Here is a 24,884-nt window from a genome sequence, read left to right as displayed (position 1 = left end):
GACAATCGCTTGAGGCCAGAAGTTCAAGACCAGCCTGGGCAACATAGCCAGACCCCATCTCTACAAAAATTTAAAAATTAGCCACAAAATTTAACAACAAAAGGGCCGGGCGCGGTGGCTCACGCCTGTAATCCCAGCGCTTTGGGAGGGTGGATCACGAGGTCAGGAGTTCGAGACCAGCCTGGCCAAGATGGTGAAACCCCGTCTCTACTAAAAATACAAAAAATTAGCTGGGCGTGGTGGCGGGCGCCTGTAGTCCCAGCTACCCGGGAGGCTGAGGCAGGAGAATTGCTTGAACCCGGGAGTCTGAGGTTGCGGTGAGCCGAGATCGCACCATTGCACTCCAGCCTGGGCGATAAGAGCGAAACTCCATCTTAAAAAAAAAAAAAAAAAAGCCGGGCGCGGTGGCTCACGCTTGTAATCCCAGCACTTTGGGAGGCCGAGGCGGGCGGATCACGAGGTCAGGAGATCGAGACCATGGTGAAACCCAGTCTCTACTAAAAATACAAAAAATTAGCCGGGCGTGGTGGCGGGCGCCTGTAGTCCCAGCTACTCGGAGAGGCTGAGGCAGGAGAATGGCGTGGACCCGAGAGGCGGAGCTTGCAGTGAGCCGAGATTGCGCCACTGCACTCCAGCCTGGGTGACAGAGCGAGACTCCGTCTCAAAAAAAAAAAAAAAAAAGTGGAAGATGAGGAACTTGATCAGATATCAAGGATGAGCGGATGATTTAATAGGCTTCTTTACTAAGACTTGGCTGGGCAGGTGAAAGACAAAGTCAAGGAGTGGTTATGGTATGTCACAGAAGAAGGGTCAGAGGACGGTCTTTGTTACCTCTTCATGCCTGAGTTTCTTCCTCTGTGATAATAAGAGCCGCCATACAGGGAGTTGCTGCTAGGATCAAATGAGATAATGTATGTGAAACGCTCTGGCTGTAGGCTTCTCAGCAAATGGGCACGACTTGCGGAGTGGAGATTTGAATTCACGTCTGGTGGGTTGTCCAAGCTGCTACTCTGACCGCTAGGGAGCTTCAGAGGACAGGGCTGCAGGTGATGAGGAAGAGGACAGGAGTAGGTGGGCGAGGAATGCCTCCCAGGAGTGAAGGAGGGGGAATTTCAGTCAGCAGGGTGGAGTCGGCCAGGTAGAAACGAGGCAAAGGAGACAGGACCAGATGGAACGGGGAAGCCACAGGGCAGAGCGTCGGAGGGTTGAATGGTGGCCGGTGCAACTTTGAACACCGAGGTGAGGACATGCAGCTGTGTCCTAGGGTCAGGACCGTACAGGCCTGACCCAATTCCACAGCACACAGGGGAACTCCAGGATCCGGCCGCGTTGCCCACATACTTCGCTCTCCAGCCCGCCTCTCGCAAGCCCCTCCCACGTCTCCGTCTACCGTCTGCTAGCCAATAGCAGAAGCGACAGCGCATCTGGGTGCCGACTCAGCCAATTGCGGCTGAGCGACGAGTGAGCCCCAGGACCAATCAGGGTGCCGCCACCATGGCAGAAAAGAAAACAAAAAAACTTCCAATGGTGACGTGCGAGGAGAACAGAGCAGCTGCCAATGGGCGTGCGCGTTTCAGGCGGCCAATGGGAGGAGGCGTCTCGGCGGGGGACAAGTAGCAGCTGCCCGCGGGGCGGGGGGCGGGGTCCGGGTTCGAGCTTGTGTTCCCCCGGAAGGGTGAGTCTGGATGCGGGCGCGGAAGGGGCGCGGCCGGAGGTCCTCAGGAAGGAGGCCCGGGGACTGGCTGCGCTTGACAGGCTGCACTTGGATGGGAGCACCTGGTGCCTCGGGACTGCTCCGATGCCTGGTGGGTGCTCATCCCAGTTCCCGCCCTTGCCGGCCGGGTTTAGAGGTTTTGGGGGGAGGACATGGGGACATGCAGCCTTCCCAGTTGCAAACCTCACTCCGACCCCGTCTTCAAAGCTGGGTCCAGGTCCAGTGGGGACGAGAAAGGAGGAAGGAGGAAGTAGGCTCCGCGAAAGCCTCATCCCCAGGATCTCATCTATAACATGAATAGGTATTAATGGCAAACGCTAATTAAGCGCTTACCGTATACCAGGCACTTTCTCTGCCTCGCGTCGAATCCTCCCAGCAGCCCTTTGAGGTAGACACTGTTACATGCCCATTTTCCAGATGAGGAAACCAGCAACATGGGTGGAACTTACAGCCCCTCCACTTCCATACTGGCGCCCTCAGGAGGCTCAGGCCCTGGATTGGGGGGATGGAGCTGGACATAAACTCTCCTAGGCTTTGGAGAGTCAACAGGGACTGAGGTCACTCATGGGGGTACATGTGGGAGAGGAGAATTGTGGCCTGAAAGAGGCCATCACCACGATGAAACTAATAACAATTATGTTATTCTTGTTTTAGTCATATTTGTTCTTTTTGTGTGTGTCTGAATCAGGGTCTGTGCTGAATGTGTAATATGCGGAACTATATTGAAACATAACAACCATCTTTTGATGGCAACACTCTGAGGACCTCCCTTTTCCAGATGGGGAAACTGAGGCCCAGAACTGCTAAGTGGCTTGCTTGAGTTGACACAGGGAGCTCCAGGACTCGCCCTCAGGTCTGTTTGACCACACCGGCCTGTCTGGTTATTTTGGGGAGGTGGGTTTTTTTTTTTTTTTTTGAGACGGAGTCTCGCTCTGTCGCCCAGGCTGGAGTGCAGTGGCGCGATCTCTGCTCACTGCAAGCTCCGCCTCCCGGGTTCACGCCATTCTCCTGCCTCAGCCTCTCCGAGTAGCTGGGACTACAGGCGCCCACCACCACGCCCGGCTAATTTTTTTGTATTTTTAGTAGAGACGGGGTTTCACTGTGGTCTCGATCTCCTGACCTCGTGATCCGCCTGCCTCGGCCTCCCAAAGTGCTGGGATTACAAGCGTGAGCCACCGCGCCCGGCCCTATTTATATTTTTAGAGTCAGGGTCTCACTCTGTCACCCAGGCTGGAATGCAGTGGTGTGATCACTGCTCACTGCAGCCTCCAACTCCTGGGCTCAGGAGATCCTCCTACTTCGGCCTCCTGAGTAGCTTGGACTACAGTTGTGCGCCCCCACGCCTGGCTAAATTTTAAAAATTTCTTGTAGAGGCCGGGCACAGTGGCTCACGCCTGTGTAATCCCAGCACTTTGGGAGGCCAAGGCGGGTGGATCACCTGAGGTCAGAGGTTCAAGACCAGCCTGGCCAACATGGCAAAACCCCGTCTCTACTAAAAATACAAAAATTAGCTCGGTGTGGTGGCAAGCGCCAGCTACTCAGGAGGCTGAGGCAGGAGAATCACTTAAACCCAGGAGGCGGAGGTTGTGGTGAGCCGAGATCGCACCATTGCACTCCAGCCTGGGCAGCAAGAGTCAAACTCCGTCAATAAGATAAGATAAGATAAGATACAAAAAAATATAAAATAAAATAAAATAAAACATCTTGTAGAAACAGGGTCTTGTTCTATGGCCTAGGCTGGTCTCGAGCTCCTGGGCTCAAGAGATCCTCTTGCCTCAACATCCCAAAGTTTTGGGATTAGAGGCATGAGCCACTGTACCTGGCCAGAGCAGATTTTTATGTCTGTGTCAATTTGTGGAAAGAGAGGAGGGTTCAGTGGTATCGTTGATGAGAGATCTAGGTGGGGATGCATACCCCAACCCTGTCCAACAAATGTGGAAAACGAGACTCAGAGGGGGAATCGGGTCTCTAATGTCATGTCAAGATGGGAGCCTAGGATCTTCCCCTCACGCCAAGATGGGAGCCTAGAATCTTCCCCTCGGACCTCAGCTGGGGTGGGTGGAAGGTTGAGGAGCTAACAGGGGTCTCTGGGCTGAGACTTGGGAGCTGACAGATTGTCCCCTTTCCAGCTGAGCCACCTGCCAGGAGCATGCCTCTGCGCCACTGGGGGACGGCCAGGGGCAGCAAGCCTGTTGGGGATGGAGCCCAGCCCATGGCTGCCATGGGGGGCCTGAAGGTGCTTCTGCACTGGGCTGGTCCAGGCGGTGGGGAGCCCTGGGTCACTTTCAGTGAGCCATCGCTGACAGCTGAGGAAGTCTGCATCCACATTGCACATAAAGTTGGTGAGTCTGGGGCATTGGCACCATGGGGACTGGGGTGGGTGTGCAAGCAGCAGCTGGGCCCCATCCGTGTATCCACCCACCCATCCACCCATGCATCCATCCACCCACCCATCCACCCTCCTAATCACCCACCCATCCATCCACCCACCCACCCATTCAACCACCCACCCATTCATCCACCCACCCATTCATCCATCCACTCATCCACCCATCCACCCATTGATCCATTCATCCATCCATCCATCCATCCATCCATCCATCCATCCATCCATCCATCCACCCACCCACCCATCCATCCATCCATCCATCCACCCATCCACCCACCCACCCATCCATCCACCCACCCACCCATCCATCCACCCATCCATCCACCCACCCACCCATCCATCCATCCACCCACCCATCCACACACCCACCCATCCATCCACCCACCCATTGATCCATCTATCCATCCATCCATCCATCCATCCATCCATCAATCCGTCCATCCACCCGTTCATTCGGCGAACATTTTATAAGCATCTACTGAGTGGCAGCTGCAAATCACTGCCTTTGTAGAGCTGAAATTTTAGTAGGGAAGACAGCAAGAAATATAATAAATCAGAAAACTTGGCCAGGTGCAGTAGCTGACACATGTAATCCCAGTATTTGAGGAGGCCCAGGCAGGAGGATTGCTTGAGGCCAGTAGCTGGAGACCAGCCTGGGCAACATAGGGAGACCTTGTCTCAACAAAATAATTTTTAGAAATTAGCCAGGCATGGTGGTGCATGCCTGTAGTCCCAGCAACTTGAGAGCCTGGGGCAAGAGGATCGCTTGAGCCCAGGAGTTCAAGCCTGCAATGAGGTATGGTTGCATCACTGCACTCCAGCCTGGGTGACAGAGTGAGACCCAGTGTCATTAAAAAAGGAGTCAGGCCTGGGCACGGTGGCTCATGCCTGTAATCCCAGCACTTTGGGAGGCTGAGGCTGGTGGATCACTTGAGGTCAGAAGTTTGAGACCAGCCTGGCCAACATGGCAAAACTCCAGCTCTACTAAAAATACAAAAACTAGCCGGGCGTGGTGGTACGCACCTGTAATCCCAGCTACTCAGGCAGCTGAGGCAGGAGAATGGCTTGAACCTGGGACATGGAGGTTGCAGTGAGCTGAGATCACACCACTGCACTCCAGCCTGGGTGACAGAGTGAGACCCTGTGTCATTAAAAAAAGAAAATTGGGCCGGGCACGGTGGCTCACACCTGTAATCCCAGCAGTTTGGAAGGCCAGGGCGGGCAGATCACGAGGTCAGGAGATCGAGACCATCCTGGCTAACACGGTGAAACCCCGCCTCTACTAAAAATAAAAAAAACAAAAAAAACCAAAAAAAAACTAGCCAGGCATGGTGGCACATGCCTGTAGTCCCAGCTACTCGGGAGGCTGAGACCGGAGAATCACTTGAACCTGGGAGGCGGAGGTTGCAGTGAGCTGAGATTGCGCCACTGCACTTCAGCCTGGGACAGAGCGAGACTCCATCTCAAAAAAAAGAAAAAAAGAAAGTTTGTAGTAGATATATCTGGAAGTGCAATTTCCTCTGCTGGAGGAGGGAAAGCCTTTCTTTTTTTTTTTTTTTTCTTTGAGATGGAGTTTCACTCTTGTTGCCCAGGCTGGAGTACAATGGCGCGATCTCAACTCACTGCAGCCTCCACCTCCCAGGTTCAAGCAATTCTCCTGCCTCAGCCTCCTGAGTAGCTGGGATTGCAGGCACCTGCCACCATGCCTGGCTACATTTTGTATTTTTAGTAGAGACGGGGTTTCACTATGTTGGCCAGGCTGGTCTTGAACTCCTGACCTCAGGTGATCTGCCCGCCTCAGCCTCTGAAAGTGTTGGGATTACAGGCATTAGCCACTGCACCTGGCCTTTTTTAATTTTTGAAACAGAGTATCGCTCTGTCACCCAGCCTGGAGTGCAGGGTGTGATCTTGGCTCACTGCAACCTCCACGTCCCAGGTTCAAGCCATTCTCCTGCCTCAGCCGCCTAAGTAGCTGGGATTACAGGCATGCACCACCACTCCCGGCTAGTTTTTGTATTTTTAATAGAGCTGGAATTTTGCCATGTTGGCCAGGCTGGTCTCGAACTTCTGACCTCAAGTGATCCACCTGCCTCAGCCTCCTAAGTAGTTGGATTACAGGCGTGAGCCACCATGCCCAGCCAAGGGAAGGCCTTTCTAAGGCGGCTTTGGTTACATATACCTTCCTCCAGAAACTCCTCTTACCTCCCGCATTCCCAGCTTTCCGTGACTGGATGGGGGCATTGTAAACAATTTTTATAACACTTCCTACTTCCCCATTGATGGCTGAGTCTTTTTTTTTCCTTTTGTGGAGACAAAGTCTCTCTCTGTTGCCCAGGCTGAAATGCAGTGGTGCATTCATGATGCATTGCAGCCTCTACCTGCCAGGCTCAAGTGATTCTCCTGCCTCAGTCTCCCGAATAGCTGGGGCTACAGGCACACGTCACCACACCCAGATCGTTTTTGTATTTTTTGTAGAGATGGGGCCTCACCATGTTGCCCCATGCTGGTCTCAAACTCCTGGGCTCAAGCCATCTGCCCGCCTTGGCTTCCCAAAGTGTTGGGAGGCACAAGCCATCGCCCCTGGCCATGACCGATTTTTTCTTTTTTTGAGACAAAGTCTCGCTCTGTCCCCCAAGCTGGAGCGCAATGGCGCAAACTCGGCTCACTGCAACCTCCACCTCCCGGGTTCTAGCGATCCTCCTGCCTCAGCCTCCTGAGTAGCTGGGATTACAGGCACCCGCCACCACGCCTGGCTCATTTTTGTATTTTTAGTAGAGACGGGGTTTCACCATGTTGGTCAGGCTGGTCTTGAACATGCATGCTGTTCCCCTGCCTCAGCCTCTCAAAGTGCTGGCATTACAGGTGTGAGCCACAGTGCCCGGCTCTTTTTTTTTTTTTGAGATGGATTCTCGCTGTGTCACCCAGGCTGAAGTGCAGTGGTGCGATCTCGGCTCACTGCAACCTCCGCCTCCCAGGTTCAAGCAATTCTCCTGCCTCAGCCTCCTGAGTAGCTGGGATTACAGGTGCCTACCACCACACCTGGCTAATTTTTGTATTTTCAGTAGAGACGGGGGTTTCACCATGTTGGCCAGGCTGGTCTTGAACTCCTGACCTCAAGTGATGCGCCTGCCTCGGACTCCCAAAGTGTTGGGATTACAGGTGTGCGCCCTTGAGCCTGGCCGTGGCTGATTCTTTGTTTTGTTTTGTTTGAGACAGAGTCTCGCTCTGTTGCCCAGGCAGGGGTGCAGTGGTGTGATCTCAGCTCACTGCAAGCTCCGCCTCCCGGGTTCACGCCATTCTCCTGCCTCAGCCTCCCAAGCAGCTGGGACTATAGGCGCCTGCCACCATGCCTGGCTACTTTTTTGTATTTTTAGTAGAGACAGGGTTTCACTGTGCTAGCCAGGATGGTCTCGATCTCCTGACCTCGTGATCCACCCGCCTCAGCCTCCCAAAGTGCTGGGATTACAGGTGTGAGCCACTGTGCCTGCCCCCATGACTGTTCTTAAAGGACTCAGACAGGTGTGCGGGGTGATGTGAAACACGCTCAGCAGAGGGAACAGCATGCATGGAGGCCTGGAGAGCTTGATCTGTTTGAGGAAGCGAAAGACCTTCAGGGTGACTGGGGTATCAATTTTGAGAGTTTGGAAGGGGAAGTAACAATTGAAATTGGGGCATAGCAGGCAAAAGCCAGGGTGGGGGTACTCAGAATCAAGGGTCAAGGGGTTGGGCATTCTCTGGGAGCATGGGGAGCCATGAAAGGTTTAAGCCAGAGAGTGAAGCAGTCTAACTAGTTATTTTATTTTTTATTTTATTTTTATCTTTTATTTTTGATTCGTTCTTTAAGAAGTTGTCTCAGGCCAGGCACAGTGGGTCACGCCTGTAATCCCAGCACTTTGGGAGGCTGAGGCGGGCAGATCACTTGAGGTTAGGAGTTTGAAACCAGCCTGGCCAACGTGGTGAAACCCTGTCTCTACTAAAAATACAAAAATTAGCTGGGCATGGTGACACACATCTGTAATCCCAGCTACTCAGGAGGCTGAGGCAGGAGAATCGCTTGAACCTGGGAGACGGAGGTTGCAGTGAGCCGAGATCGCACCACTGCACTCCAGCCTGGGCGACAGAGTGAGACTCAGTCTCAAAAAACAAAAATACGATACATTGGCCAGGTGTCGTAGCTCACACCTGTAATCCTTGCAACTGCCTAAAGTAAACTGCACTCTGGTTGAATACTGGACTACTGTGCAGCCAGGAAAAGGAATTTAACCACAATTACTCATATCATTCTGTATGAAGCTTTATAACCTCTTGTAGCCTGAAAAGCACATTGCAGAGGGACATCTGCAGTATAATACCACACATTACATAACATTTTTTTTTTTTGAGACAGAGTTTCGCTCCTGTTGCCCGGGCTGGAGTGCAATAGCACGATCTCGGCTCACTGCAACCTCCACCTCCCAGGTTCAATTCTCCTGCCTCAGCCTTCCGAGTAGCTGGGATTACAGGCATGCGCCACCACGCCCGGCTAATTTTGTATTTTTAGTAGAGACGGGGTTTCTCCATGTTGGTCAGGCTGGTCTCGAACTCCCGACCTCAGGTGATCCACCTCCCTTGGCCTCCCAAAGTGCTGGGATTACAGGCGTGAGCCACCACGCCCAGCCACATTTCATAACATTTAAGACTAGATTGTAGAGGATATGAAAATTATAAACACTACTTCAGGGCAGGGCACAGTGGCTTATGTCTGTAATCTCAGCACTTTGGAGGCTGAGCTACTCAGCCTCCCAGCTACTCAGGAGGCTGAGGTGGGAGGATCGCTTGAGCCCAGGAGTTTGAGACCAGCCTGGACAACAATGGTGAGAGACCCCTTCTCTACAAAAACTACAAAAATCAGCTGGGCATGGTGGCGTGCGCCTGTAGTCCCAGCTCCTTGGGAGGCTGAGGCAGGAGGATTGCTTTAGCCCAGTAAGTTGAGGGTGCAGTGAGCCATGATCGCACCACTGCACTCCAGCCACACCGGGCTAATTTATTTTATTTTTAGTTTTTTTAGAGATGAGGGGTCTCACTATGTTGCCTAGGCTGGTCTTGAACTCCTAGGTTCAAGTGATTCTCCTGCCTTAGCCTCCCAAAGTGCTGGGATTACAGATGTGAGCCACCATACCCAGCGTTAGATAAAATTATTTATATTATTTTATTTTATTTTATTATTATTTTTTTAGACAGAGCCTCACTCTTTCACCCGGGCTGGAGCGCAGTGGCGTGATCTTGGCTCACTGCAACTTCTGCCTCCGGGTTCAAGCAATTCTCTTGCCTCAGCCTCCTGAGTAGCTGCGATTACAGGTGCGCACCCGCACACCCAGCTAATTTTTGTATTTTTAGTAGAGACGCGGTTTTGCCATGGTGGCCAGGCTGGTCTCAAACTCCTGACCTCAAGTGCTTCACCTGCCTCAGCTTCCGAAAGCGCTGGGATTATAGGTGTGGGCCACTGCACCCAGCCAGATATAATTTGTTTTTTTTTTTTTTTTTTGAGACAGTCTTGCTGTGTCGCCAGGCTGGAGTGCAGTGGCACAATCTTGGCTCACTGCACCCTCCGCCTCCTGGGTTCAAGCGATTATCCTACGTCAACCTCCGGAGTAGCTGGGACTAAAGGCGCACCCCACCATGGCCAGCCAATTTTTTTTTTTTAGATCTCGCTCTGCCGCCCAGGCTGGAGCTCAGTGGCACGATCTTGGCTCACTGCAACCTCCGCCTCCTGGGTTCAAGCAATTCTCCTGCCTCAGCCTCCCCAGTAGCTAGGATTATAGGCGCATGCCACCAGGTCCAGCTATTTTTTTTTTTTTTAATAGAGACGGGATTTCACCATGCTGGCCAAACTGGTCTAGAACTCCTGACCTCAGATGATCTGTCCACCTCAGCCTCCCAAAGTGCTGGAATTACAGGCATGAGCCACTGCACTTGGCCTAATTTTTGTATTTTTAGTAGAGACGGGGGTTTCACCATATTGGCCAGGCTGGTCTTGAACTCCTGACCTCAGGTGATCTGTCCACCTCAGCCTCCCAAAGTGCTGGGATTACAGGCATGAGCCACCATGCCTGCCCTACAGATACAATTTTTTTTTCTTTCCTTTTTTTTTTTTTTTTGAGATAGAGTCTTACTCTGTTGCCCAGGCTGGAATGCAGTGGCATGATCTCAGCTCACTGCAACCTCTGCCTCCTGCATTCAAGCGATTCTCCTGCCTCAGCCTCCTGAGTAGCTGGGACTACAGGTGCATGCCACCACACTTGGCTAATTTTTGTATTTTTTAGTAGAGATGTGGTTTCACCATATTGGCCAGGCTGGTCTTGAAGTCCTGATCTCATGATCCGCCTGCCTCAGCTTCCCAAAGTACTGGGATTACAGGCGTGAGCCACTGCACCCAGCTGACAGATACAATTTTTTTTTTTTTTGAAACAGAGTCTCGCTCTGTCGCCCAGGCTGGAGTGCAGTGGCGCAGTCTCCACTCACTGCAAGCTCCACCTCCTGGATTCACACCATTCTGTTGCCTCAGCCTCCCGAGTAGCTGGGACTACAGGCATCCGCCACCACGCCTGGCTAATTTTTTGTATTTCTTTTTTTTTTTTTTTTTGAGACGGAGTCTCGCTCTGTCGCCCAGGCTGGAGTGCAGTGGCGCAATCTCGGCTCACTGCAAGCTCCGCCTCCCGGGTTCACGCCATTCTCCTGCCTCAGCCTCTCCGAGTAGCTGGGACTACAGGCGCCCGCCACCACGCCCGGCTAATTTTTTTGTATTTTTAGTAGAGACGGGGTTTCACCGTGGTCTCGATCTCCTGACCTCGTGATCCGCCTGCCTCGGCCTCCCAAAGTGCTGGGATTACAAGCGTGAGCCACCGCGCCCGGCCAGTTTTTTGTATTTCTTAGTAGAGATGGGGTTTCACCGTGTTAGCCAAGATGGTCTCTATCTCCTGACCTCGTGGTCCACCCACCTCAGCTTCCCAAAGTGCTGGGATTATAGGCGTGAGACACTGCGCCCGGCCGACAGATACAATTTTTAAATGACATCAATAGAAAGAAAGATGCCCTGGGTAGCTGGTGTGGGAAATTACAGCAAGTCTGGAGACTGGATTGGGGTTGAGGTTTGCATTTGACAGTGGTGGATGGATCCCCAGGACATGGAGTGTGCAGGAAGAGCAGGTCTTGGTGACCGATCTGTTTTGGAGCGGGTGGGAGAGGTTGAAGATAAGGACCAAGTTCCTGGTTTGAAGAACTGGGCAGAAGCCACACACCCTGGCTCATACCCATAATCCCATCAACTCCAGAGACTGAGGTGGGAGGATCGCTTGAGCCCTGGAGGTTGAGGCTGCAGTGAGCTAGGATTGCAGCACTGCACTGCAACCTGGGTGGCAAAGAAAGACCCTGACCCTTAAAAAAAAAATGGGCAGAGGAAGGGAAGGTTGGAGTTTGCCGACCACAGATAAGATGTGTTGTGTGGAACAAGGCATATCTAAGGAGGGGGCTGTGATGTCCAGGGGGAGACAGCCAGGAGGTGACTGGATGTTTCTTTGGGGCTGGAATTCAGGGAGATGCCGGACAATTGCAGCAGTTTGTAGAGTTATGTGGGTCAGGCTAGGATTAGTTTTGCTGCAGGAATAAGCAATCCCCCCAAATCTTAAGACAATCAAGGTTTACCTAAAATCGGCTGAGCACAGTGGCTCATGCCTGTAATCCTAGCACTTTGGGAGGCCAAGGTGGGCGGATCACCTGCGGTCAGGAGTTTGAGACCAGCCTGGCCAACATGGCAAAATCTCGTCTTTTCTAAAAATACAAAAACTAGCCGGGGTGATGGCACACAGCTATAATCCCAGCAACTCAGGAGGCTGAGACGGGAGAATCACTTGAACCCAGGAGGCGGAGGTTGCAGCGAGCCGAGATCGCGTCACTGCTCTCCAGCCTGGGCAACAGCAAGACTCCATCTCAAAAAACAAAAAAAAAGGTTTACCTAAAATCAAGTACAGATTGGATGGTTCACCTCTGTCTTATAGCTTCACCATCTGGCACAAGAAGCCTTCAACATACCTCGGATGGTGAAGGTGGCAAGAGGATTTATTTCCAGTCTTGGAAATGTGCCCAGCCCTTTGGCCAGAAACCAGTGCAATTGACCCCATCCTAGCTGCAAGGGAGGCTGGGAAATGTAGTCCTGTGAGGCCACAGCATGGGCAACATACGCACTGTCCTCTGCCCAGGGGCAACGTGAGACTGAAGCTACAGGTCAGGGAGGGGGCCTCAGAGGGAGTGTGAAGGCAGACATGGGGTCTTTGGGGCTGACGGTAGCACATGATGTGACCCCTGACCTCGTTTCTCCCCTGGTCCAGGTATCACTCCTCCTTGTTTCAATCTCTTCGCCCTCTTCGATGCTCAAGCCCAAGTCTGGTTGCCCCCAAACCACATCCTGGAGATCCCCAGAGACTCAAGTCTGATGCTATATTTCCGCATAAGGTGGGTGGAGACCCCTTTGCAAAGCTCGTCCCCTCCTGTGCTGAAGCTGGTCTGACTCTGTGCTAAGCCCCAGCTGCGTCCCTCCTTCCTGCAGGTTTTATTTCCGGAACTGGCATGGCATGAATCCTCAGGAACCGGCTGTGTACCGTTGTGGGCCCCCAGGAACCGAGGCATCCTCAGATCACACAGCACAGGGGATGCAACTCCTGGACCCAGCCTCATTTGAGTACCTCTTTGAGCAGGTATGAGCAGGGCTCGGGGGGCAAGACTATTTGTGGGAGACTTATGGGCAGTTGAGGAGCCCCCATTTCCCTCCCTGATTCAATATAGCTAATAGGTTTCAACTCATGCCATCTGGGGATCTTTTTTTTTTGAAATGGAGTCTTGCTCTGTGGCCCAGGCTGGAGTGCAGTGGCGTGATCTCAGCTCACTGCAACCTCCACCTCCCAGGTTGAGGCAATTCTCCCACCTCAGCCTCCCAAGTAGCTGAGATTACAGAAGCCCACCACCACCCCTGGCTAATTTTTCTATTTTTACTAAAGACAGGGTTTTACCATGTTGGCCACGCTGGTCTCAAACTCCTGACCTCAAGTGATTCACCTGCCTCAGCCTCCCAAAGTGTGGGATTACACGTGTGGGCCACCATGCCCAGCCAAGAGTTCAGGTTGAAGGGGAAAGAGTGCTGTGATTGATTAGTAATATCTGCCACAGGCACAAGATTGACAAGAGGAGGGGTGTATGCTGTGTATTTGGCCTTTCCAGTAAATGGTGGTCTCTCCCCTCCTCAAGGTGGTGAGATGCAGGAAATTAGAGTTCTCTGGCTAGAGCAAGCTTGTCCAACCCCTGGCCTGCAGACTGCATGCTGCCCAGGACAGCTTTGAATGAAGCCCAACACAAATTCCTAAACTGTCTTAAAATATTCTGAGATTTTGCTGCGATTTTTTTTTTTTTTTTTTGAGATGGAGTTTCATTCTTGTTGCTCAGGCTGGAGTGCAATGTCACGATCTCGGCTCACTGCAACCTCTGCCTCCCGGGTTCAAGTGATTCTCCTGCCTCAGCCTCCTGAGTAGCTGGGATTACAGGCATGCGCCACCACACCGGCTAATTTTGTATTTTTAGTATAGGCGAGTTTTCTCTATGTTGGTCAGGCTGGTCTCAAACTCCTGACCTCAGGTGACCCGCCCGCCTTGGCCTCCCAAAGTGCTGGGATTATAGGCGTGAGCTACCATGCCCGGCCTGCGATATTTTTTTTTTTAGCTCATCAGCTATCATTAGTGTTAGTGTATTTTATGTAGGGCCCAAGACACTTCTTCCATTGTGGTCCAGGGTAGCCAGAAGATTGGATACCTCTGGGCTAGAGAGGAACGCATTCTCACACCTCCCTTGCTGCTCAATTTCCTGTTCCCAGGGCAAGCATGAGTTTGTGAATGACGTGGCATCACTGTGGGAGCTGTCGAGCGAGGAGGAGATCCACCACTTTAAGAATGAGAGCCTGGGCATGGCCTTTCTGCACCTCTGTCACCTCGCTCTCCGCCATGGCATCCCCCTGGAGGAGGTGGCCAAGAAGACCAGGTGTCTGGGAATGGGGTGGGGATGCTGTGTAGGCAGGGGGAAGTGTCCTGAGCATCTGGGAGCCAGGGTAGACTTCGCATATTGCCGTGCCTCTACTTTTTTTTTTTTTCTGAGCCGGAGTCTCTCTCTGTCACCTAGGCTGGAGTACAGTGGCGCAATCTCGGCTCACTGCAACCTCTGCGTCCCAGGTTCAAGAGTTCTTCTTCCTCAGCCTCCCGAATAGCTGGGATTACAGGTGCCCGCCATCACGCCCAGCTAATTTTTGTATTTTTAGTAGAGACGGACTAAGTTTCATCATGTTGGCCAGGCTGGTTTCGAACTCCTGACCTCAAGCGATCCTTCCGCCTTGGCCTCCCAAGTAGCTGAGACTACAGGCTCAAGTCACCACACCTGGCTAGTGTGCCTATATTCCAGATGAAGCAGCTGAGGCTCAAAGAGGTTAAGCCACTTGCCCTGTGTCACCCAGTTGGGCCTACAACCCAGGTCCCTGACCAGCCCCTCCCTGTGTTCCCCCCAGCTTCAAGGACTGCATCCCGCGCTCCTTCCGTCGGCATATCCGGCAGCACAGCGCCCTGACCCGGCTGCGCCTTCGGAACGTCTTCCGCAGGTTCCTGCGGGACTTCCAGCCGGGCCGACTCTCCCAGCAGATGGTCATGGTCAAATACCTAGCCACACTCGAGCGGCTGGCACCCCGCTTCGGCACAGAGCGTGTGCCCGTGTGCCACCTGAGGCTGCTGGCCCAGGCCGAGGGGGAGCCCTGCTACATCAGGGACAGTGGGGAGGCCCCTACAGACCCTGGCCCTGAGTCTGCTGCTGGGCCCCCAACCCACGAGGTGCTGGTGACAGGCACTGGTGGCATCCAGTGGTGGCCAGTACAGGAGGAGGTGAACAAGGAGGAGGTGAGCAAGGTACCTCTTCCACCCCGGGGGTTCAGGTTGGGCTGGGGTGGGGGTCTCTGTTCATCCTTGGCCCTAGCCTCTGAGGGTGGCTGACCTGAGCCCTCTCCCCACATGGCTCTGGGGCACCTGTCCACTAGGGCCAGTTTCTTGGAGAAGGTCCTCCATCTGCTTACCCCCTGGGGACCTTATTTCTGGGGTCTGCACCTCCAAGGAACCCCTTCATCTGGGGACTGGCACCTGGGTGTGAGGGGGTCAGGATTCTGTTCTCTGCCCTCCCTAAGGGTACGGCTTCCAGCATGTGTATGTTTTTGGGGCGGGTCTCCATCCCACCTGTGACACTGGGACTTGGGAGGTCAACCCAGGTTGGTGCCTGGCCCTTCTGGCTCCAGTCTCTCCCCAGGGGAAAGTGCAGGAGGTATAAACGGGCATTGCCCTCTCCATCCTCTGCCCCACTTGCTGGGTGTTCAGGCTTCTAGTGGTAGCAGTGGCAGGAACCTCCAAGCCAGCCTGTCTGGGAAGAAGGCCAAGGCTCACAAGGCAGTTGGCCAGCCGGCGGACAGGCCGCGGGAGCCACTGTGGGCCTACTTCTGCGACTTCCGGGACATCACCCACGTGGTGCTGAAAGAGCGCAGTGTCAGCATCCACCGGCAGGACAACAAGTGCCTGGTGAGGCCCAGGGTGGGGACTGGGCTAGGGGCCGTCGTGGGCTGGGAGGACACCCACCTGATGTGCTCCTGGCTGGCAGGAGCTGAGTCTGCCTTCCCGGGCTGCGGCGCTGTCCTTCGTGTCGCTGGTGGACGGCTATTTCCGCCTGACGGCTGACTCCAGCCACTACCTGTGCCATGAGGTGGCTCCCCCACGGCTGGTGATGAGCATCCGGGATGGGATCCATGGACCTCTGCTGTGAGTGCTGGGTGGGGGGCTCTGGGGGCTACCGCCAAGGGTGCCAACTAGACTGTGAGCCCTAGGGGCTGTGCAGGGTGTGTGTGTAGGTGCACGTCTTATTTTTTTTTTATTTTTTGTCGCCCAAACTGGAGTGCAGTGGCGTGATCTCAGCTCACTGCAGACTCCGCCTCCCGGGTTCAAGCGATTCTCCTGCCTCAGCCTCCCGACTGACTACCTGGGACTACAGGTGCTCGCCACCACGCCAGGCTAATTTTTGTATTTTTGTAGAGATGGGGTTTCATCAGATTGGCCAGGCTAGTCTCGAACTCCTGACCTCAGGTGATCCACCTGCCTCCGCCTCCCAAAGTGCTAGTATTACAGGCATGAGCCACCATGCCCGGCCATGACTGTCATTGTGTGTTGAGGTTGTCACTGCACAGAACTGGTGATTTTCATGGGACTGTGTGTTACCCTGACGCTGGTGACCATTCAGGGGTATGTTGGATGCTTCCACCTCTGCAGGCGGCTGCCTGTGCTGGTAACTTGTGGGTCACCGTCTCAGCGGTCCTGTGTGTGACTTGTGGGCCTGAGGGCGTGAAGTTGTCGGTACTTATGTCATCATCAGGTGCAGGGGTGTGTGTGGCTGTCCTGTGTGCTGCCAAGTCATGATTCGTGACTGTCTCCTTGTCTGGTCACTGCCCCTGTGACTCTCTGTCCCTTGTCCTACTTGTGATGCCAGGGGAGGGGGAAGTGGCCATTTCACCTTGTGAGGCCTGTGGCCGTGCCTGCTGTCAAGGCTATATGTGTGCTGCCCCCATACAGACAGGTGTTTGGGGACCATGTGTGTCAGCCACTGCACATGTAGGTGTCTGGACCTATGTGGCCATGACACCTTATAGTGCATGTTTGTGTCACCTCTGTGTCTGGGATGCCCCGGCCCCTATGTTACCCTGTCACACTGGGTGATTAGTTGTGTCTGGGATCGTTGTCCTTTGCTTGTGTGATTGGCCATCCACCGTGTGTCACCCTTGTGAATGGCCGTGGCCGTGGCTGGGTGTGCGCCCATCCGGCTCCTGATGGCTGTTTCCTATCTTGGAGTGTGTGTCACCTTGTCAGGTCCTGTCTGGCATCAAGTACAAGAGCAGGAGTAGGCTGGGTGTGGTGGCTCACGCCTGTAATCCCAGCGCTTTAGGAGGCCGAGGTGGGAAAATCACTTGAGCCCAGGAGTTCAAGAGCAGCCTGGGCAATGTAGCAAGGTCTCTTAACTACTGAAAACACAAAAATTAGCTGGACACACCTGTAATCCTGGCTCCTCAGGAGGCTGAGGTGGGAGAATCTCTTGAGCCTGGGAGGTCCAAGCCGAAGTGAGCCAAGATTGCACTGCTGCACTCCAGCCTGGGCAACAGAGCAAGACCCTGTCTCAAAAAAAAAAAAAAAAAGAGAGAGAGCAGGTAGCCGGGCACAGTGGCTCATGCCTGTAATCCCAGCACTTTGGGAGGCTGAGGCTGGCAGATCAGCTGAGGTCAGGAGTTTGAGACCAGGCTGGCTAACATGGTGAAACCTCCTTTCTACTAAAAATATAAAAATTAGCTGGGCATGGTGGCAGGGACCTGTAATCGCAGCTACTCGGGAGGTTGAGGCAAGAGAATTGCTTGAACCCGGGTGGGCGGAGGTTGCAATAAGCTGAGATAGCGCCACTGCATTCCAGCCTGGGTGACGAGGGAAACTCCGTCTCAAAAAAACAAACAAATAAACAAAAAAGCAGGTGTGTGCCTGCTGCTGCATTGTGTCTCCATGTAAGTGGCTGTGTGTCCAGAATTAGTGTCCCCACAAGAGTGGCTGTGTCTGACACTTGTCCTAGCTGTGTGTGTGCCCTCTAAGCAGGTAATGAGTGTCATTGTTCCCGGGTATGGGTCCAGCAGTGGCCCCAGGTGGCCTGATAGTCAGTCCCCCTGGACCCCCTTCCAGGGAGCCATTTGTGCAGGCCAAGCTGCGGCCTGAGGACGGCCTGTACCTCATTCACTGGAGCACCAGCCACCCCTACCGCCTGATCCTCACAGTGGCCCAGCGTAGCCAGGTGAGCCCAGGGCTGGGGGCTGGGGCTAGGGCTGGATACGTTCCCTGCCTGGTCCCCTGCTCACTGCTCCCACCTCTGCCACCTCCTGCCAGGCACCAGACGGCATGCAGAGCTTGCGGCTCCGGAAGTTCCCCATTGAGCAGCAGAACGGGGCCTTCGTGCTGGAGGGCTGGGGCCGGTCCTTCCCCAGCGTTCGGGAACTTGGGGCTGCCTTGCAGGGCTGCTTGCTGAGGGCCGGGGATGACTGCTTCTCTCTGCGTCGCTGTTGCCTGCCCCAACCAGGAGGTTCGACGACAGGGGGACCTCTGGGTGGGATGTGGCATCTCTCCCCAAGGCCCGCCCTCCATGACTTGACGCCTGCCCCCAGAAACCTCCAATCTCATCATCATGCGGGGGGCTCGGACCAGCACCAGGACATTCAACCTCAGCCAGCTCAGCTTCCACCGGGTTGACCAGAAGGAGATCACCCAGGTGGGTGCAGGGAAGGGGCCCGGGGCAAGGGCAGGGCCCCTGGGGATGTGGGTGCTGGGGGCCTTGGGAGATCAGCTGCTAACTTTCACCATGGCGGTATTCTGTGCCACATGATCCCGCAGCTGTCCCACTTGGGCCAGGGCACAAGGACCAATGTGTATGAGGGCCGCCTGCGAGTGGAGGGCAGCGGGGACCCTGAGGAGGGCAAGATGGATGACGAGGACCCCCTCGTGCCTGGCAGGGACCGTGGGCAGGAGCTACGAGTGGTGCTCAAAGTGCTGGACCCTAGTCACCATGACATTGCCCTGGTGAGTGGGCAGGGCCAGGCCTGGGGGTGTGTCTGTGGAGGAGGTGGCCGGAGGAGGTGGGATGGGAGGGGTGTGTCTGTGGAGGAGGTGGGATGGGAGGGGTCGGCTTTGCAGCCACCTGACCTGCCCGGTCCCCACAGGCCTTCTACGAGACAGCCAGCCTCATGAGCCAGGTCTCCCATGCGCACCTGGCCTTCGTGCATGGCGTCTGTGTGCGCGGTCCTGAAAGTGAGTGGGTCCCGCCATACCCATCCCCCTTTGGCAGGCCACCCCAACTTATACCTACTCCCTGATCTGTACCCCAACCCTCGACCTGCACCCCAACCTATGCCTATTTCTCGACTCTCACCTGTACTCTGATCCCGGGCTACACCTTGACCTTCAACCTAGACCCCAACCCCTAACAATATTCCAGCCCATAACTTACATCCCAACACCTCGACCCTCACCTGCCCTCAGTCTCAACCCCCACCCTGATTCCCAACTACATCCCCATTTCCATCAACCTCCCAAACAACCTGTACAGTCCAGCCCCCATCTGCCCCTGGCCCCATCAGCACTATGGCCTCAGGCAGACTCCAGCGCTGATGTGTGCTGATCCTCCTAGACCTCAGCCCCTGCACATCCAACCCTGCCTAACCCCACCTCTTCCTCTCCTCTGCAGGTAGCTCAAAACGCCTTGTATAGGCTAGGTGTGGTGGCTCACACCTATCCCAGCACTTTGGGAGGCAGAGGTGGGAGGATTGCTTAAACCCAGGAGTTCAAGACCAGCCTGGGTAACATGGCCAGACCTTATCTTTACAAAAAATTTAAAAATCAGGGCCAGGCATGGTGACCTGTGCCTGTAGTCCTAGCTACTTGGGAGGCTGAAATGGGAGGATCACTTGAGCCCAGGAGTTCAAGGCTGCAGTGAGCATTGTACCACTGCACTCCAGCCTGGGCGACAGGGCGAGACTCTGTCTCAAAAAAAATAAAAAATAAATAAAAAATAAAGCCCTTGTATGGAACAACCCTAGACCCACCCATCCCTCAACCCCCCCGTGTGTGTGTGCATCTCCCCCACTTTCCCCTGGACCCTGGCCAACACCCTGACCCACATCCCTCTGACTACTCTGGTACCCAAACATCACTTATACCCCAACCTCAAGCCCCTAGCCTCTGCTTATCCATGCCCATCCCCCCCATCCCTAGTTGCTTACTTTGTAGGCTCACCTTTATCTCTCTTTTTGTGAGACTAGGGTCTCCCTCTGTTGCCCCGGCTGCAATGCAGTGGTGCCATCATGGCTCACTGAAGCCTTGACCTCCCGGGCTCAAGCGATCCTTTCGCCTCAGCCTCTTGTGCACCTGGGATGACAGGCGTGTGCTATCACACGCGGCTGATTTTTAAAAATTTTTTGTAGAGATAGGGTCTCACTATGTTGCCTAGGCTGGTCTCAAACTCCTGGGCTCAAGGGATCTTCCCGCCTCAGCCTCCCAAAGTGACGGGATACAGGCATGAGCCACTGTACCCTGCCACCTTTATCTCTTTTTTTTTTTTTTTTAACTTTTTTGAGACAGAGTATCACTCTGTCATCTAGGCTGGAGTACAGTGGCGTGATCTCGGCTCACTGCAACCTCTGCCTCCCGGGTTCAAGCAATTCTCCTGCCTCAGCCTCCTGAATAGCTGGGATTACAGGCATGTGCCACCACGCCCAGCTAATTTTTTTTTTTGAGACGGAGTCTCGCTCTGTCGCCCAGGTTGGAGTGCGGTGGCGCAATCTCGGCTCACTGCAAGCTCCGCCTCCCGGGTTCACGCCATTCTCCTGCCTCAGCCTCTCCGAGTAGCTGGGACTACAGGCGCCCGCCACCACGCCCGGCTAATTTTTTTATATTTTTAGTAGAGACGGGGTTTCACCGTGGTCTCGATCTCCTGACCTCGTGATCCGCCTGCCTCGGCCTCCCAAAGTGCTGGGATTACAAGCGTGAGCCACCGCGCCCGGCTTTTTTTTTTTTTTTGAGACGGAATTTTGCTCTATCGCCCAGGCTGGAGTGCGGTGACGTGATCTCGGCTCACTGCAAGCTCCATCTCCCGCCATTCTGCCTCAGCCTCCCAAGTAGCTGGGACTATAGGCGCCCACTACCAAGCCTGGCTAATTTTTTTGTATTTTTAGTAGAGTTGGGGTTTCACCATATTGACCAGGCTGGTCTCGAACTCCTGAAGTTGTGATCCGCCCGCCTCAGCCTCCCAAAGTGCTGGGATTACAGGCGTGAACCACTACGCCCAGCCCACCTTTCTCTCTTGAACTTCAACTTCTTCCATGCCCCACCCCACCTGGACCCCAATGCCCTCATCCACTGCTGCCTCTGCTGCATTCCGCATTTCTTCTCTCCCCAAACTCACTTTCAACCCAGACCAAACTCCATCCACACCTCTGCCCTGACACCTCCCCAGCCACGTGCCAAGGCCCTCCCTGGCGTCTCCCCCCATTCCCCGCCATCCAGAGGGCAGAGCAGGCAGGTCGCCCCAGAGCAGCTGTGTCTTTACAGATATCATGGTGACAGAGTACGTGGAGCACGGACCCCTGGATGTGTGGTTGCGGAGGGAGCGCGGCCATGTGCCCATGGCTTGGAAGATGATGGTGGCCCAGCAGCTGGCCAGTGCCCTCAGCTACCTGGTGTGTGGCCTGTGTGTGGAGCCTGGGTCTGTCAGGGAGGGCCAGGAGCCCTGGAGTTCGAGACCAGCCTGGGCGACAGGGCGAGACCCCATCTTTTTTTTTTTTTTTAAGATGGAGTTTCGCCCTGTCACCCAGGCTCGAGTGCAATGGCATGATCTCAGCTCACTGCAACCTTCGCTTCCCAGGTTCAAATGATTCTCCCGCCTCAGCCTCCCGAGTAGCTGGTATTATAGGCTCCTGCCATCACGCCCAGCTAATTTTTGTATTTTTAGTAGAGATGGGGTTTCACCATGTTGGTCAGGCTGGTCTGGAACTTCTGACCTCGTGATCCACCTGCCTCAGCCTCCCAAAGTGCTGGGATTCCAGGCGTGAGCCACCATGCCCAGCTGGCCCCTTCTTTAAAAAATAAACAAATAGCCAGTCGTGGTGGCTCACACCTGTAATCTCAGCAGTTTGGGAGGCCAAGGCAGATGGATCACCTGAGGTCAGGAGTTTGAGACCAGCCTGGCCAATATGGCGAAACCTTGCCTCTATGAAAAATACAAAAAAAATTAGCCAATGTGGTAACTTGCACCTGTAGGCCCAGGTATTCAGGAAGCTGAGGTGGGAGGATCACCTGAGCCCAGGAATTTGAGGCCGTAGTAAGCTATGATCACACCACTGCACCCCAGCCTGGGCAGCAGCATAGCTAGACCCCATCTCTACCAAAAATTTAAGAATTAGCCAGGCCGTGGTGATGTGCACCTGTAATTCTAGCTACTTGGAAGGCTTGAGCCTAGGAGTTTGAAGATGCAGTGAGCCATGTTTGTGCCACTATACTCCAACCTGAGAGACAGAGTGAGACCCTGTCTCAAAAAAAAAAAAAAAAAAGAAAAAGAAAAAAATAACCCCCCAAAAAACAAAACAGAAAGAAACCCAGTGATGGTCACAGTTGTCCTTTTCACATTGGCTGTCCCTATGGGGACCAGGTTTGGGGTTGGCATCTGTGCCCCTCCTGAGTGGCCACACCCCCTCTCCTGCCCACCTCAGGAGAACAAGAACCTTGTTCATGGTAATGTGTGTGGCCGGAACATCCTGCTGGCCCGGCTGGGGCTGGCAGAGGGCACCAGCCCCTTCATCAAGCTGAGTGATCCCGGCGTGGGCCTGGGCGCCCTCTCCAGGGAGGGTGAGTACCCAAGGGACCGTGGCACAGTGGGGGAGTTTCCCCTGCTCCTTTCACACTTGGTGACCTCTGACCTTGGCCTCCCAGAGCGGGTGGAGAGGATCCCCTGGATGGCCCCCGAATGCCTACCAGGTGGGCCCAACAGCCTAAGCACCGCCATGGACAAGTGGGGGTTTGGCGCCACCCTCCTGGAGATCTGCTTTGACGGAGAGGCCCCTCTGCAGAGCCGCAACCCCTCCGAGGTATGTCTAGGAGACCCTTGGGCCCTCCCCACAGTGGAGGCCCCTCCAAGAAATCCAGAGGACAGAATCAGAGCTCAAAGCTGCCTCCCCTCTGGCCTCGTGACTTCAAGTCTCTCTGGGCTACCAGCAGGTGGGCCACTCGCCAGGGCTCAATGTAGTCCCAGCCTTTTTAGGTCTTTGTGGAAGTCACTTGTGCCTGGCACACAGAAGGCAAGTAAGAGACTTGATTTCAGTTTTAGGCAGAGTGACCAGGGCAGTGATGGGAGACGCCCAGGCTGCAGAGTCGGGAAGAGGGGCTGAGGATGCGCCTCACCCAGCAGTGGGGTCAGACAAGGCTTCCCAGAGGAGGTTCGTGAGTGTGGTGTTTTTATCTGGAGACGAAGTTCCACTCTTGTTGCCCAGGCTGGAATGCAATGGCGTGATCTCAGCTCACTGCAACCTCCGCCTCCTGGGTTCAAGCGATTCTCCTGCCTCAGCCTCCCAAGTAGGGGGGATTACAGGTGCATGCCACCACACCCGGCTAATTTTTGTATTTTTTGTAGAGACGGGGTTTCATAATATTGGTCAGGCTGGTCTCAAACTCCTGACCTCAGGTGATCTGCCCACCTCGGCCTCCCAAAGTGCTGGGATTACAGGCATGAGCCACAGTGCCCAGCCCCAGAAGAGGTTTTATCTAAGTGTAGAATTATGCCAATGAGCCTGGCTAGGAAGGGCAGCCTAGGCAGAGTGCATGGCCCGTGCAAAGGCTGAGGCTTCAGTGTATTGAGGAGCTGTGGTCTACAGGAGGGGCGGGAGGGGACCTTGGGGCAGGAGGCTGACTGTGACACTCCAGCTCTGCATAATCACTGGACCTGGGTCCCAGTCCTGGCTCTGCAGCTGTGAGCACATCCTCCAACTTTGTGGAGCCTCAGTTGCCTCATCTGTATAATGGGACTGATAAGAGCGGGCACCTGGCAGTCCACTCTGAGGACTTGACTCTGCCTCTTGGGGAAGGGGTGGGGGTGAAGGGAGGATGTTGACTTCTCTGGGTCCCTTTCCCAACAGAAGGAGCATTTCTACCAGAGGCAGCACCGGCTGCCTGAGCCCTCCTGCCCAGAGCTGGCCACACTCACCAGCCAGTGTCTGACCTATGAGCCAACCCAGAGGCCATCATTCCGCACCATCCTGCGTGATCTCACCCGGCTGCAGCCCCACAGTGAGCTCCGTCCCAGTGCTGGGACCCTGGGGAAGTGGGAGGGGGCTGGGATCCCTGCTGTATGCCTACAGCGCACGAGAGGTCTCTGCACAGTGGTTTGTGGTGTGTGCCAATTACTTGCAGCGGCGTTCATAAGCATGCCCTGCCTGGCTGCCCTGAGCTCTCATTAATGTATTTATTTATTTATTTGCGATGGAATCTTGCTCTGTCGCCCAGCCTGGAGTGCAGTGACATGATCTTGGCTCACTGCAACCTCCACCTCCCAGGTTCAAGCAATCCTCCTACCTCAGCCTCCCAAGTAGCTGGGATTACAAGCATGTGCCACCATGCCCGGCTAATTTTTGTATTTTTAGTAGAGGTGGGGTTTTGCCATGTTGGCCAGGCTGGTCTCAAACTCTAGACCTCAAATGATCTATCTGCTTCAGCCTCCCAAATTGCTGGGATTACAGGCGTGAGCCACTGCACCTGGCCTCCTTAATGTTTTGTCTGGGGAGAGACACAACTTCTTTGGATTGGAGAATTAGACCATTGCAGTTTTTTTTTTTCTTTTTAAAAAATTTTTGTAGGCCGGGCGCGGTGGCTCACGCTTGTAATCCCAGCACTTTGGGAGGCCGAGGCGGGCGGATCACGAGGTCAGGAGATCGAGACCATGGTGAAACCCCGTCTCTACTAAAAATACAAAAAATTAGCCGGGCGTGGTGGCGGGCGCCTGTAGTCCCAGCTACTCGGAGAGGCTGAGGCAGGAGAATGGCGTGAACCCGGGAGGCGGAGCTTGCAGTGAGCCGAGATTGCGCCACTGCACTCCAGCCTGGGCGACAGAGCGAGACTC

At 54.4% G+C, this 24,884-nt stretch overlaps 1 protein-coding gene across 10 annotated transcripts in view; it reads left to right on the top strand.

Annotated features, from left to right (window-relative positions):
- Positions 1-1,660: 1,660 nt before the first annotated feature.
- Positions 1,661-24,884, top strand: part of TYK2 (tyrosine kinase 2) — a 33,112-nt gene continuing 9,888 nt past the window's right edge. For 3 of the 10 annotated variants that reach the window (XM_032169637.2, XM_032169636.2, XM_058424930.1), the window contains exons 1-17: positions 1,661-1,805; positions 3,844-4,056; positions 12,467-12,590; positions 12,685-12,832; positions 13,999-14,162; positions 14,680-15,070; positions 15,530-15,727; positions 15,807-15,964; positions 17,915-18,023; positions 18,116-18,308; positions 18,391-18,494; positions 18,617-18,802; positions 18,943-19,030; positions 21,329-21,456; positions 22,486-22,621; positions 22,706-22,860; positions 23,905-24,055. In XM_032169637.2, coding sequence (XP_032025528.1) covers positions 1,799-1,805; positions 3,844-4,056; positions 12,467-12,590; positions 12,685-12,832; positions 13,999-14,162; positions 14,680-15,070; positions 15,530-15,727; positions 15,807-15,964; positions 17,915-18,023; positions 18,116-18,308; positions 18,391-18,494; positions 18,617-18,802; positions 18,943-19,030; positions 21,329-21,456; positions 22,486-22,621; positions 22,706-22,860; positions 23,905-24,055 — 2,653 coding nt within the window. In that variant the 5' untranslated portion in view covers positions 1,661-1,798. Of the gene's footprint in view, positions 1,806-1,998; positions 2,016-2,402; positions 2,568-3,843; positions 4,057-12,216; positions 12,363-12,466; positions 12,591-12,684; positions 12,833-13,998; positions 14,163-14,679; positions 15,071-15,529; positions 15,728-15,806; positions 15,965-17,914; positions 18,024-18,115; positions 18,309-18,390; positions 18,495-18,616; positions 18,803-18,942; positions 19,031-21,328; positions 21,457-22,485; positions 22,622-22,705; positions 22,861-23,904; positions 24,056-24,884 lie in introns of those variants that run through there. The other 7 variants (XM_032169639.2, XM_032169638.2, XM_058424927.1 and 4 more) reach the window with 6 other exon arrangements.

This window comes from Hylobates moloch, unplaced genomic scaffold, assembly GCF_009828535.3.
Source record: "Hylobates moloch isolate HMO894 unplaced genomic scaffold, HMol_V3 SCAFFOLD_12, whole genome shotgun sequence".
NCBI lineage: Eukaryota > Metazoa > Chordata > Mammalia > Primates > Hylobatidae > Hylobates > Hylobates moloch.
This window is presented reverse-complemented; position numbering and strand designations above follow the sequence as displayed.